The sequence below is a fragment of the Athene cunicularia genome (assembly GCF_003259725.1).
Source record: "Athene cunicularia isolate RWA chromosome 10 unlocalized genomic scaffold, athCun1 chr10_part1, whole genome shotgun sequence".
Taxonomy (NCBI): domain Eukaryota; kingdom Metazoa; phylum Chordata; class Aves; order Strigiformes; family Strigidae; genus Athene; species Athene cunicularia.
Window position 1 is genome coordinate 19357991 of NW_020799112.1, and position 14149 is coordinate 19372139.

At 43.0% G+C, this 14149-nt stretch overlaps 1 protein-coding gene across 1 annotated transcript in view; it reads left to right on the top strand.

The window, feature by feature from the left end:
- The window catches only part of LOC113483885 (fibrillin-1), a 145454-nt gene extending 131518 nt beyond the window's left edge, over window positions 1-13936 (top strand). The window contains exons 39-44 of the mRNA XM_026855897.1: window positions 231-347; window positions 1128-1256; window positions 2118-2237; window positions 5584-5815; window positions 6840-7014; window positions 10900-13936. Of these exons, the coding sequence (XP_026711698.1) occupies window positions 231-347; window positions 1128-1256; window positions 2118-2237; window positions 5584-5815; window positions 6840-7014; window positions 10900-11289 (1163 nt within the window). The 3' untranslated portion in view covers window positions 11290-13936. The remainder of the gene's footprint in view (window positions 1-230; window positions 348-1127; window positions 1257-2117; window positions 2238-5583; window positions 5816-6839; window positions 7015-10899) is intronic.
- The last annotated feature ends 213 nt before the right edge of the window (window positions 13937-14149 follow it).

Genomic DNA, 14149 nt, shown 5'->3' on the forward strand with positions numbered 1-14149 from the left:
TGGTGTATGTAATCCAGCATTGGCATGGACACTAGTGTAGCTCCAAAGTCCCATTCGTTATGGGGCTTCATATGAGAGGAACTGGAAGCCAATGTGGAAAGTGAGATGTAGGTTCAAAAGGCTCTACTTGATACATTATTTATTTGCAGTCACTTCTCTCTAAGTCCAGCTGAACTGTCAGATCCTCCACAGGGAACATAAGTGAAAGATATTTTCTTGGGTTTTTTTAGATCTTGATGAATGTGCAACAAAGCAGCACAACTGCCAGTTCCTTTGCGTCAACACTATTGGGGGTTTCACTTGTAAATGTCCTCCTGGATTCACTCAGCACCATACAGCCTGCATTGGTAAGTGGCATAGGAACATAGACATGGATTTGGGATTTATTACTGACTCTTATTCCAGAAGCAAAGTAGGAAGGAGGTGAAATTGGCTTTCTGAGAAACCAAATGGAAACACAGGCCAGGTTCAGATACCGTCCCACCAGATGAGAAGATGCAAAGAGGCCCTTCATCCCACATTCCCTTGTTTTCATAATCTTTGTCTTTGAATTTTATACTTGCAGGAATCAGACAGTAAAACCACCAATTTGTAATTCTTGCCTTACCCTTTATTACCCATTGAGCAAAAAAAATAGTTACATTTCTGTTCTTGTAGTTCATTGCAGGACTCACATTAGAGGTCAAGGCTTCTTGAAACAATAAGCATGAAACAAATTTCTGCAGTTGCCCTTTAAACACACCCATTATGTCTGTGGAAATGTAGTACTTCCTGCAAAACACTTTTTCTGCTCTGCAAGTTGGATGTTGCTTGTGGCAATCTGATGATCCTGTGGTATTGGTGTGAATTTGGGGGTGTTTAAAGACTAGAACTTCAAACTCCATGTTCCTGGTGAAGAAAAGAAGTGTGTCCCTTCCCATAGGTATTGTTAGTGTTTTCAAATTAAAAAGAAGGTAACGTAAGCTCTCCTTCTGTAGTGCAAAATAAAAGATGGAGAGGGCAGTAAGACAGCTGCATTATCGCTGTTGCTTTACCTCTTGTCACAAACTGTTCGTTGTTGGCGTTGCTAAATGGTCTTCTTCACAACAAGGACTAAAAAGTAACACTCGGGCTTTGCTGTTTTTCAGATAATAATGAGTGTGCTACTGAAATCAATTTATGTGGGGCGAAGGGCATTTGCCAGAATACACCAGGAAGTTTTGTTTGTGAGTGTCAACGTGGCTTCTCACTCGATCAAACTGGGCTTAGCTGTGAAGGTAGGTACAACACACAGTGCATTTAACTTGGCCTTCTCCTGCGTTCCTTCATCTTCTCTCAGCCATACTGTCGTCCAGGGAGGGACCTATGGAGTAAGCACCAAAACCTATGGGGTAAGCATGTGTAGATTGAAGGGGAGTGGGGTATGGACATTAAGCAACAAGGTAGTATTTCCATGGGCCTGAATAAATAGATATATTGTGGGATGCTAAAGAGCTGGACAGATATTTTTGGAGGAGACTTCAATTTAGCCTGGAATGTTTAAGTTTAACCATCATAAGTTCAGAGAACTTCCCTTGAGTGGATTTCTGAAGCACTCGCCAATGACAGGAAGGAAGTCTTGCATCTCCAAGACAGCCTGCTAAGGAGAAAATTCAAAGGCTGCAGACTTTATTCCTCTGGGTCCCTAGAGCCTCTAGAGCCTTCTCCTGGGATGGAGTTTGGTTTGTCTTGAAAAGACATATCCTGGGATTCCTGGTTTGGATGTTTGACTAAAAGCGTGGAACTGTCAGCTGTGGATCTGGGAGACTTAGGAAGCTGGGAGCCTTAGAAAAGCCTTGGGAGTCCCATATACAAATGGCTTTTTGCTGTCTCTTCCATAACAGAATGCAAAAACCCCTGAGAAGTGTGATTGAATTTGAGCTTTCAGTGGTTTTCAGCTCTAAGTTACTTGTGGTGGAGCCAGAAATCCAAACCTGAAAGGCCCAAAGTGGTCTCCCAGCACTAGTCTGGTTTTGGAAGATCCTGAAATATACCTCTATATATATGATTTATGAATATGATTATTTGTAACATATTTTTCAAATATAGCTTAATTTGAGCTTCTCTCCCAAAACTCAGAGTGTATCTCACCTTTTTAGATGTTGATGAATGTGATGGAAACCACCGATGTCAGCATGGTTGCCAAAATATAATTGGAGGATACAGGTGTAGCTGCCCACAAGGATATCTCCAGCATTACCAGTGGAACCAATGTGTTGGCAAGTCACTTTTTAAAATTCATACATAAAAATTCATGTTACCTTTGTTAGCAGCAAGATGTGAAGGGAAATGTTGCAGTTTGCCATATTTTCTTTTTCTGATGATAGTTTAATAAGTTCAGTTGAGTTTCATTACAAACTTGTGCTCCTGTGAAAGGCAGAGTGGATATGAAGCACCCAGTAGCCTTTGTCGTGGTTTGATTCGTGTTCAAGCACAAAAGTGCTAGAAGTGGTATTGACTTTGAGGGAACTTGTGTTACTCCTGTATTTTGTGGTCTGAACAAGGCAGTCTTACTCAGCTGTGCAACAATCTCTGCCCAGACACAGGTCCTGTCTGAGAGCTGATGGTGGGTTGAACCTGGCAGATGCAGAACCACAAGTTTGGATTGTTGAATTGTAAAATTAAACTTTTGGCCCCAAGCATCTAAAATTGTATTAAAATCCTACTTGATCTGTGCTACTCTTACAACACCTATAGGAAGGCTGCTGTGTTTAAGCTGCTTCTCAGTACAGAGTTAACCATTTGTCATATTTGAGCAAAGCTACTACTCTCTGTCTAAAGATGCTTCCTTGCAGCTTTAGGATACAGTTTATACAAGTGTTTGCAGGACAATTCTGGTTTTAAATAACAAATGCTAGTGCTCTTTATTTATGTTAAGAAGTAAATACACTGGTGAATTACAATGCTGATTTCTTCTTTGTCTAAACTTTGGTTCTATCCAAGTCTCCGAGCCCTCGTAGATGGGACTGCATGTGCAAAGCATTGATGCTGGGTATGACTTGAGCAGACAGAACTGGGTCCTCTGCAGCAGTCATGGGAAAAGTCTGCGTGTGTTTCAGCAGTGTAGCATGTAGTATATTCAAACGAGAGAAGCATCAATCATTTTTCCTCTAGTGACAGTTATGTGCATTTTTAGTCACATTTAATAGGCTTCATACAGGCTAGTCTTGCATGGATACCCGGAGATGCGTGACCTCTTTGAGAACAAAGGGCTTCATAACTCTTTGTTTGGCTTTCTTTGCTTTCAGAAACATAAAAATGCCTTTGCTTGTTATCACTGTGATGCTCTAGGGAGGTCTCTGCTTTTAATTATGCTTACCAAACCTCCTGACATTTTATACAGTCCTTGCTGTGACATTTGCTTGCTTGTGTTCATGCTCCAGTACTCTATGCCTGTAACATACAAGAGAACAAGGAGGGACTGCAAATATATGGTGGTTTTGAATATTAATTAAATTAGCAAATTTTAGGGTTAAATTATAATTTAATCTGCAGGAGGGTAGAAAAAAAACAAAGCCCAGGACTGTCATGTCTGGCTGCTGAAGGACATTATGGAATCTGAAAAAGTGCAGCCCTCAGTTTTGTGAAACATCTTGGCTTTTTCCAAGTCTTCCTGGGTGACAGCATTTAACTAAGTGTATTTCCAAACCAGGTGTACCCTGTTATTCCAGCTTTTGAGCCTATTGACTCCTGGTTAGATTTTATAAAAGGAATATCAGTCTCAAAATGCACAAGTATTTCCCCCACTGAAAGAAAGGCTTCAGCCTTGGCACCGCAAGTACCCATCACCAGAAACTTCACCAGGGAAAATTACACTGAAAGCCACCACTGGGGAAGGACTCAGCTAGCACTTCCACCTTCTTGGACATAGGGCAGTCCAGGCAGAAACTCAGAACTGTGGGGCTTGGTTGAGGCTTGGTTTCCTCTGTCCTCACGGCGTCTCTCCTTCCTGCCAAAGCTGAGCACTACATGTTGTAGAGCAGAGAGCCCAGGAGAGCAAGGCTGGTGCCTGACTGCACAGCTCATGCAGAGCCTGAGGCTCCCATAACTGTTTGTTTCACTTTTTTTTCATTATTTTCTTCCAACAACCATGCAAAATACGGGAACTAACCTCACTAGTTTCCACATTCTTGCTGCTGTGGAGTGAGGCGAAGTGAACGTATCTCCTCATGGTGCAGTAACTCTCTGCGTCCCAAAAGTGCATTTATGATGTTGACATAATTGCTGTGTTACGTATGACAAACATTGAAGCATCACTTTAAGTTAATGGCAAAACTCCTACAGGCTTTGGTAACACAGAATTCCGTCCCAGGTTTTAATACCTTGTGGTCTCCACATGTTCACATTGTAGCGTCTGTAACTGTATATGCTTAAGATACTTATCTAGATCTCCTGGGTATACCACAGGGGAAGAATACATGTAATAGGTTTTTCCGTGACAATTCCTTCATATTCCTTGGCAATCCCCATTCTGCAAACAGTTTGTGTCTTTTTTAGCTTATTTAATGAAGTGTTCAGGGACTTTTGATGTTGCTGCAACGCATATTTAGATAATCACTGAAGAATGCTTTGGTTCCTCCCATGTCTTGTGCTGTGTGTGACTGCATCTCCTGCCCAGGCAATTCTGTAGTGCACCATGCTGTAAATCAGGCTGCAAGAAGCAAAGACTTTCCTTTTAAACAAAGAACAAAAGGCCACATTGTTTGGAAAAAGACAATTATGCTCTGAATTAGTACTTATTCTCCTGTAACCTAGATGCTTAGGTCAGAGATGCTGCTCTGTGCTTTACATTTTATCCATACCGCGTCCAGATGGCATTTCTTATGCACGTACAGACGCATGCGATGTGCATATGCAGTTGTTTTATCACAGAAAATGGGGAACAATAGCATTCAGAATGTTTCAAAGCAGTTTGCTACATCAAAAAAATTCAGACCGTCTCCATTTAAAAAACTAGCCATTTACAGTAAATAAGCCTGAACTGACCTTGAACTCCTACAGTGCTGCACTTGGGGAAGTTTGGAAAAAGGCTGGCTCAGAATGTGGCAGTCTTGTATCTACAGCTGCTTTTATTTTTACTTTACTATTTGTTCCTGTACCTTACCTGTACCTCACATTTAAATGTGAGTGTGTAGGGGGAGGGATTTTCAGTGCCTGGAAGAGGTGTCAGATCTTGCTTCCTTACTCTTTTTCCTTTAATGTTGAATAGCATTATGAACATGGGATTACTGGGCCAGACTGTTGGCTGTACAAAGTTTTATTCTTCTCAGTTGTTTCTGGAACAAAAAAAAAAGTTGCCTCCTCTGCTTCTCTGCTCTCCAGAGCATGAGCTGACGTGGCATGAAACATCTGTAGAGTAGCCCAAATGTTGCTCTGTTTTATGGTTGTAGTCATCTCCTGGCGACTGCTGCCCTAGCCAAGGGTGAGGCCAAGCCCTGTTCTCCGTTTCTGTCCATCCGATGTGGCAGCACGTTTAGCAACAGTCAAGCACAACCTTTCTGAAGGGGTAGGTTAGAGTACACCTGAGAGTAAAAGTTAATGTGGTATGTTCTGTTTCTTTTCCAGATGAAAATGAATGTCTCAGTGCACACATTTGTGGAGGAGCATCTTGCCACAATACTTTGGGAAGCTATAAATGTATGTGCCCTACCGGATTTCAGTATGAACAGTTTAGTGGAGGTTGCCAAGATATCAATGAATGCGGTTCTGCACAAGCCCCATGCAGTTATGGTTGTTCAAATACTGAAGGTGGCTATGTCTGTGGATGTCCACCTGGTTACTTCAGAATAGGACAAGGGTAAGGGATTCTCATTTTAAACTAACAGACATAAAGGGGACATAATCCACTCCTTTCTCTGTAGTGTGGAGCAGCAGAACCGGGGGGATTGTCACCAATGAAAGAGGGGTAGGATTGTGGAGGTGCTCGAGAGTTGGATGCACCTGCTGATTTTGGAGATGAGAGAGGGGAAAGGTAACCAAGGCAAGGGAGCAGTGTGGTTTTAATGCTTGATGAAATTTGGTCAAGCCTACCAGGTTCAATCATCATTTTCAAGCTACTGCTTTCACCTCCTGCACCCCCCAGCAGCTAGATGAGTTCTCTGAGCTTGCCACTTGGGAGCCCACACACCTCACTGTGATTTGTGGTGTATCACTTGTCTGCTTTAAAAAATAATAAAATTATAACAACACCCCCTGCCAGCTCCAAAGACAAACAATATTATACAAGTGGCTTCACCCACTGGTTAGAATAACAGTTCTATATGCTCTTACGTTCTTACATGTTCCATATTCTTCTGTGTTCCAAATGAATTTTTAAATAAATGTCTGCTTTATCAAGAAAACCAATTTTCACTTGTCCCGATGGTAGTGTTAGGGTTGTGCATCTTGTAGGACCAAGCAACTCGGATGGAAAGCAGAAAGATTGCGGCTTAAATTGTACAAGTGACTAAAAACTTTGGGATATGTTATGAAAGACCTCATTTTTTAGATTTTTCAGCAGTTTCTGAAAAATGGTCTTTTTTAATGTATTCCAGGTTGGATAACAAATTACTAACAACTCCTCATAACTAAAGCCTGTGTTTGTAAAACTCTTAAATATTGGCAGGCCTCTCTTAGGCAAAGCTTCATGGAGCTAGGTTCTTGACATTAGAGGCAGCTGCATCGTGATTCAGTGAGAATTTTGTCTGTTGACATCAACAGAAATTCTTCCTAGGAAATGAGGGCAACATAATTGCTTTATTATTTGTATTCATAGCCCCCCAAATTCAGCTTTTGATATCTATGTCTCACTGGAATTAATTTTTAATTTCTTCCTTCCTCAGACACTGTGTTTCTGGAGTGGGGCTAGGCAAAGGTCAAGGACAAGAACTTTCACTCAGTGGAGAAGTAGATGACAACTCCCTTTCTCCAGAAGCTTGTTATGAATGTAAAATCAATGGCTATCCCAAGAGAGGAAGGAAGCGCAGAAGCACTAATGAAACTGCAAATGAAGCAGAGGTAATTGACCCTTTTTGGGCGAAAGGGTTTGCGGTTGTCTTGTGAAAACCAGTCTCAGAAGGTGGTGTGTCGGGAGACAATCCCACAGGAAAAATGTAGACTGAAGAGTTTGGGTTGGGATGTCATGTACTCTGTGTGTGGGCTTTCTGAAGTTGTTCACTGTCATAAGGCAAAGGTCATCCTCTGAATATCTATGTCGCATCAAACACCAAAATAAATGCCCATTCAGCTGTCTAGCGAGCAGTCCACTCACCAGAAAATCAGGGTCTTGATGTCAGAGGACAGTGGTATGTAAAATGTTTGTGTGACCTTGTGGCCAGAAAGGCAGGCCGTGGTGGTCAGGGTGGATGCGGACCCTGCCAGGCAGCACCGTGTGGAGTGTCTGGGGCCGGAGCCCTCTCCAGAGCAGATGCAGAGCTCAGGACACAAACACCTCACCTGAGGTTGTCCAGGGCTGCTGCCCTTCCCGGGGCTTGCCCAGACCCTTGCAGTCAGTCACCCGGGTTGCTGGCCCGGGGCCGAGGCTGCGCACAGGGCTCGCCGCTGGCCCGGGCACCAGAACAGGAGGCAGAGCTTAGTTTGTCATTACTAGAGAGTTGCTGGGGAGAGAGGCAGGTTTCCATTTGCCTACAAGGGAGATAATTGTGTCATCTGTACCACACATCTATGCTCCAGAGGCCACAAGGATGATCAGAGGGCTGCAGCACCTCTCCTGTGGGGACAGGCTGAGAGAATTGAGGTTCTTTGGCCTGGAGAAGGTTCTGGGGAGACCTTCTAGTGACCTTCCAGTACTTAAAGGGGGTACAGGAAAGATGGGGAGGGATGTTTTACCAGGCATATAGTGAATAGGACAAAGGGTAACAGTTTTAAACTGAAAGAAGGTGGATTTATATTAGATATTATGAAGAAATTCTGTACTGAGATACTGGCCCAGGTTGCCCAGAGCAGCTGTGGCTGCCCCCTCCCTGGCAGGGTTCAAGGCCGGGTTGGACGGGGCTTTGGGCAACCTGGGCTAGTGGAAGGTGTCCCTGCCCATGGCAGGGGGTTGGAACTCCATGATCTTTAACGTCCCTTCCAACCCAAACCAGTCTGTGCTTCTGTGATTCTATGGCGATGCTTGCACAACTCCCACTTCTTCCTAGCTGTTGTCATTGGCTTTTTTTTAATTAACCAAATATTAGTAGGTGGTTTCAGCACTTTTATTTATGTGAAAAGTAGTCTGCTGTGTGACAGGCTTTGTCTTTATGTAAAGGACAGAGACATCCCTTTTCATTCATCCTTGGGTGTTAGGAAGTATTTATCAAAAAAGCAGTGAAGTAAATCCTTCAGCAAACTCCCCCTGCTGGGGTTTGTTCTGAATTGATCACACCAGTGAGACACAGTGGGATGGGGTGGTTGTGATTGTTTGGTGCTGGAAGCTCCACTAAAAAACACACCTCCCGGTATGAGCTCAGAGGTCATGTGTAATGTTACTGTAGTCCCTCCTGCGCTCAATTCAAACTCCTTGCATTACCTGGGGAGTCTCACACTGACTTATTTCAACTCCTTGTAACCTAAAGTCAGAATTGCCCCGTCTGCTCATCCAGTGCAATGTCCAGCACAAGTCACTGGATTTAAACCTTATTGTTCACATTAATTATATTAATTATATACAGAATTCAGGAAACAGCTTGTAGGAGAAGTGTCACCAAGTCCACAGCCATTTAACTTCTCACTTGTTGATCCAGTCTGAGGTGAGAGAGATGTTAGAGGTGAGGGGACCTGCCCTGCCGTCCCGGAGAAGCAGCAGGTCATGGCAGGTCTCTACACTGTGCAGATATTTGTCATTCAGCTGAAAGTACCTGTCTGAGCGTGCAAATGTGTGTGTGTGTGTCTGTAGCGGCCAAAAAACCCGAGTGACAGTGTTCTCCTTTCTTTCTGCGGGGCAGGGGTCATTTATTTTCTTTAACTCTCTCTCTTTCTTCTTACAATAATGCCCACTTCTACAATAATAACGCACTTAGACTCTCATCCAAGCTCTTACTTCATAATAAGCAAATCAGCAACTAGACAGTCCCCAAGCCTCTCTCTCACAAACAGTTCCATACTTTTCCACAGCTCAGCGTCACAGCTGTCCCTTGTTTTTCCCAGTCACCTTACCCCCTCCTGGCTGTTCCTTACCTCTCTTCCACGGCCCGTTTCTCCTCAAAGCCTTGCTGCTTTCTGCCTTGCAGCTGCACCTCCAAAGGCGTTATCCATTGAGGTTAGGACAGACTTCAGAGAACACAATCTACGTACGATAGTTACAAATCGGGGCACACACGCAGTCTCCGCTGGTCCCACTCTGTATCATCATCTCCGCGTTCTCCACTCGGGCACTGGCAGTCCCCGGGGCCGGAGCAGTGACTGACGCTGTCCCAACTGCCTCAGCAGAGCCCCCCGACAGTCCCGCGCAGCACCGTCACCAACACCGCTGGTAGCGGGAGCATCCACCGGGGTGCAGGGCTGCCTTCCACCCTGGCACAGGGGCGGAGAGCGGATTCAGCACTTGGATTCACCACAGGGGCAGCCACGCAGTGAGCGCCGCCATTTTCTTCACCACACTAGCAGTCCCTCATTGGGTGCTGCCATTTTCTTCTCCACACTGATAGTCCCTCATTGGGTGCTGCCATTTTCTTCACCATGTGAGCAGCGCCTCAGTGAGAGCCGCCATTTTCTTCACCACACAGATAGTCCCTCATTGAGTGCCGCCATTTTCTTCACCACACAGGCAGTCCCTCAGTGAGCGCCGCCATTTTCTTCTCCACACTGATAGTCCCTCATTGGGTGCTGCCATTTTCTTCACCATGTGAGCAGCCCCTCAGTGCGTGCTGCCATTTTCTTCACCACACAGACAGTCCCTCCTTGGGTGCTGCCGTTCTCTTCACCACATAGGCCGTCCCTAGTGAGTGCCACCATGTTTTTCACCATGCAGATGTGTCACGTTCCAAATATAACCAAGGGATTCTGAGCGCTCTTGTAAAATGTGGCCACGCCATCACTATCCTGAGCTAAATGTCACCTGTAGTCCCTGCTCACGTGCGTGCTTTTCCACACACAAATACAGGCGATTCCATTAGGCACTCAGTGCGTGGCACTCTGCTGATACAGGAAGACAGCAGAGTGCTTTTGCCCAGAAGAGTGTGGATGTTTGAATTTGAGCAGAGTGGGTTTGCAAGCTGTTTCTTCAGTGTGTTTCAGTACTCTCTGTGATTACTGCTGGATTTGTCTCAGCGGTGACATAGATCTTCCCTGGCTTTTCAAATGAAAATGTTACAGCTGATGTGCTGTCGGAAATGTTACCGTTCTGCCCCTGCAGCGTGACTCATGCACAGGGGACTCGGAGGGCACCCAGTTACCATCACCCAGAGGTGAGGGGCGACACCAGCACCCCACTGCACCCAGGGGCCGCCCTGGTTCCACACCTAAACAAAGCAAATCTTTGCAAAGCAGAAAACTCCCACCTAGATCATGTGCCTCCCCCACAGACCCTGCTCTCTTCTACAGACTGTTGTTCATGTTAGCTTGTGGTTCCCGTGGTAGAGGGGAGGCGTGTGCCTTTGTAGGACACCGGTGGTTGACTCCAAGCGTGGAGAGGCTTTGTTTGTCAGGCAGAGGGACCCACACACAGAAGCTTTCAGTGCACGTCTCAGGCTGCTGTTACCCACACAGGGGCAGGGACAAAGACTGTACTTTATCCTGACAAGTCCTAGGCCCATAATAGTGGATTTGACAGATGATATTACAGACCCTCCTTTTTAAAAATATCTGACTAATAATGAATGAGCTGGGTAAGAAATACTTACGTGTAGGCACATGTGAAATGGCCTCTGACAAAAGCAACTAACATCGTTTGTTCTTGTGCAGGATCAGCAAGAGCTGGAGCCACCGATCAGTCTCGCCAGCTGGGATATTGAGAAAGCAGCAGTCTTCTCCATCAACATCTCGGATCTCAGTAACAAAGATCGCATCCTGGAACTGCTTCCTGCCCTCACAACACTGACAAACCATAACCGATATTTAATTGACTCCGGAAATGAAGACGGTTTCTTTAGAATCAATAAGAAGGACGGGATAAGTTACCTTCATTTCACAAAGAAGAAGCCAGTGCCTGGAAACTATTCATTACAAATCAGTAGTATTCCACTCTATAAAAAGAAGGAACTTAACCAGCTTGAAGAGAAACATGACAAAGACTACCTCAGTGGTGAGCTGGGAGACAACCTGAAAATGAAAATTCAGATATTGCTTCATTAATTCATCAACCAAAGACCAAATAATTAAACCAAAGATAGATAGGTAGGACTGAATATTCCTCCCAATCAGATTCTCCATATCATAGGTACAATCTTACATGAGTACATTTGTATGAACGAGCACTATTATATTATTACATAAACAAGGTACAGGATGAATACCCTAGCTCAAAACAACCACTTTCTCAGGCTTTTAAGTGTAGCTGAGCTACCTTGATATGTTGAATCTTGAAAACTGGGACTTTTATCATTGGAAGTTGGCCACTGATGCTGAGACACGTCATCATTTCAGCAGAGGTACAAGAATGTGCTTTCAACTGATGGACAGCTCTATTTTTGTAATTCCTAAACTTTGCTTCTCCAACTACAACTTACTAGGTCAGCCATTTATGATATCCATTTGGTGCTAGTAAATTTTCAACCTAGATTTATAAATGCACTGTAATATTTACACAACTTAGAAGCCAAAATTGCCATTATTCAGTCTAAATACTTCAATCAACCAAAGTTAGCTCAGTAGTTTATCTCAGTTATGCCTATAATACAATACATGTAAATTAAGTGTGTGTATACTGTAATCATGCTATTTTTATCAATGAAGCATTTGTAAACTAGATTAATAATACCCTTAATGTGAGGGTTTGTAATGGTGCTTATAAGACCAACTACTTGTTAACTGTATACACAAACCTGATGATAAAATTTCTGTGACTTGCCAAAATGCACTGAGGTCAGTAGGGACCATTAAACATTCTCAAAAGTCAGATGACAATCAGTGCCATCCTACACCATGACATTATGTAACGTGTCAAGAGTACCCACAGTCATTCATATCAACAAGGGTTCAATGTCATAAATGTCACAATAAAACAGTTTTTTTTTTAGTTTATTCTGTGGCCTTGTGTTCTTGCTAAAAGTGTGATAAACTGCATTCTTATGTTTCAGGCATTGTTGGTAGGGTCGGTTGTATATCTGTCTGTGTGCACAGGTGATTTCTCCCTGAAGGTGTGCTGCTGCCATTTGTTCATTCTTCATGCAAAGAAAGAACGGAAGAAATACAGAAACCTTCTCAAATCTGAACAGCAGCGGACCTCTGTCAAATTACTGTGTGCCTCCAGAAAGCAAGTTAGAACATTTCCAATGACCTGACCTGAATAATCCTGCCAATATGTAACTTTGATAGCCAAAACATGCAGAAATGGATATTAAATCATTATACAGAAACCACACTTAATTAATTTGAAAAGTCTTGTTTGCTAAAACTGCCCTGACTTAAGATACTTCATTCTTCGACCCCCGCTTCAACAGCTATTGTCAGATAATCTAAGACTGATAACAAAGGGATAATCCAATACCAAAAGCCATCACAAGATGTAGCTGGGTTTTAATATCAAATTAATTACTCGATGATGCGGGTGTTCTTGTATACCCAAGTGCCGTGGTGTATGTTTTAGCAGCAGCAGAACTTTGTACTGAGGTGTGATGCTATAAAATCTGGAAGAAAAAAATGAATCAAGTGGTGTCACAGAAACTGCTGATTAGACAGCACCGTAGTTGATAGAGGGAACGTATATTGAGCTATAATAGCTTTGGAAGGGAAATGTACTGTAATAATTCACTCCAAATTGTATTATTTTCTGTAATTAGATGTCAGCTCTCTTTGATTTCTTCTGCATAACAGATATAACTATATAAAAAGGAGCTTGTGCACAGGGTTACTTGGATATTTTTAATAGACCGTGTCTGGATTTTATTTATTAGTGTGCCAAAATGTTGAACGGTGTATTTTTTCCACGTGTTGCGTAACTATGGCGAAATATAATCAGAGCTTTACAGTTGTAAATGGCACTCTTATTTCAGCAGGTTGGGAGTGATTTTTAGTGCCAGTGGCAATGTGCAAGATCGTATGGTTTCTAGCTAAGTGTACAGTTTGAGTATTTTTTTTTTTTTTTCTCCAGCCCTTAAAGACTGAGAGAAACTGAGAAGAATGATTTCAGAAAGACCTGTCAGGACTCTGTCCAGTGGAGTTGGTTTAGCATTTAAGCTGCTGTATAACACCTTGATTGTTTTCCAGCAGCCCCAGTGTTGCCTGCACAGTTCTGCAAGTCATCTTTGTTATGCTGCAGAAAACAAGAAAATTTGACAGCATCTCTTTTAGCAATTTAAAAATGGAAAGCCCAGTTTTGCTGTACTGATCTGCACATAAAAATCCATTTTCTTGTGCAATTGTTCATCTGTCTCTTTGCAGCAGTGCCTGTTAACTGGTATGTCATTTTTGCCTGTCAGTCTTAGTTGCTGTGTGCATACAATTATTTGCCTTAGTTTGAATTTTTGCAGTTTCCTTAGATTCTCAGTGAAGCACAAAGGTTGCATAATAAAATTGCACGAGACCTGCAATTAAAAAGTGGTTTGTAACCTACAGTCTGATTTAAAATAATTTCCTCTATTTGATTTGACGGTGAGATCCCAGAATGACTCTAAGCACTAGACAGAGTGAAGTAGAGGTCTTTCTGAATGTGTATCCTTTTGAAATTAAATGGTATTTTTCAAATTCAAGGAAATGGCAAAATCTTTTAATTATTTGAAATAACAGCGTGGCATCCCTACATTGCGATTGTGCGTATGACTCGGCATAGATAATAAATATAATTTTTGGTTAACAGAGTTTAACAAAGATGGCTTGTTACTGTACATATCAAATCATTCTCTTGTTGTCTGTTGTAACAGTATCTTGTAAACTTGACAGCTGACGTGTATTTTGGCAGAACATGTCTGTTTCCAGTCTCCCTTTTAAGATGACTTTCAAAGGACCCAAAGTGTTTGCTTTCTTATGGCAGGTCCCAAAGGGTCGCGCTCAGGTT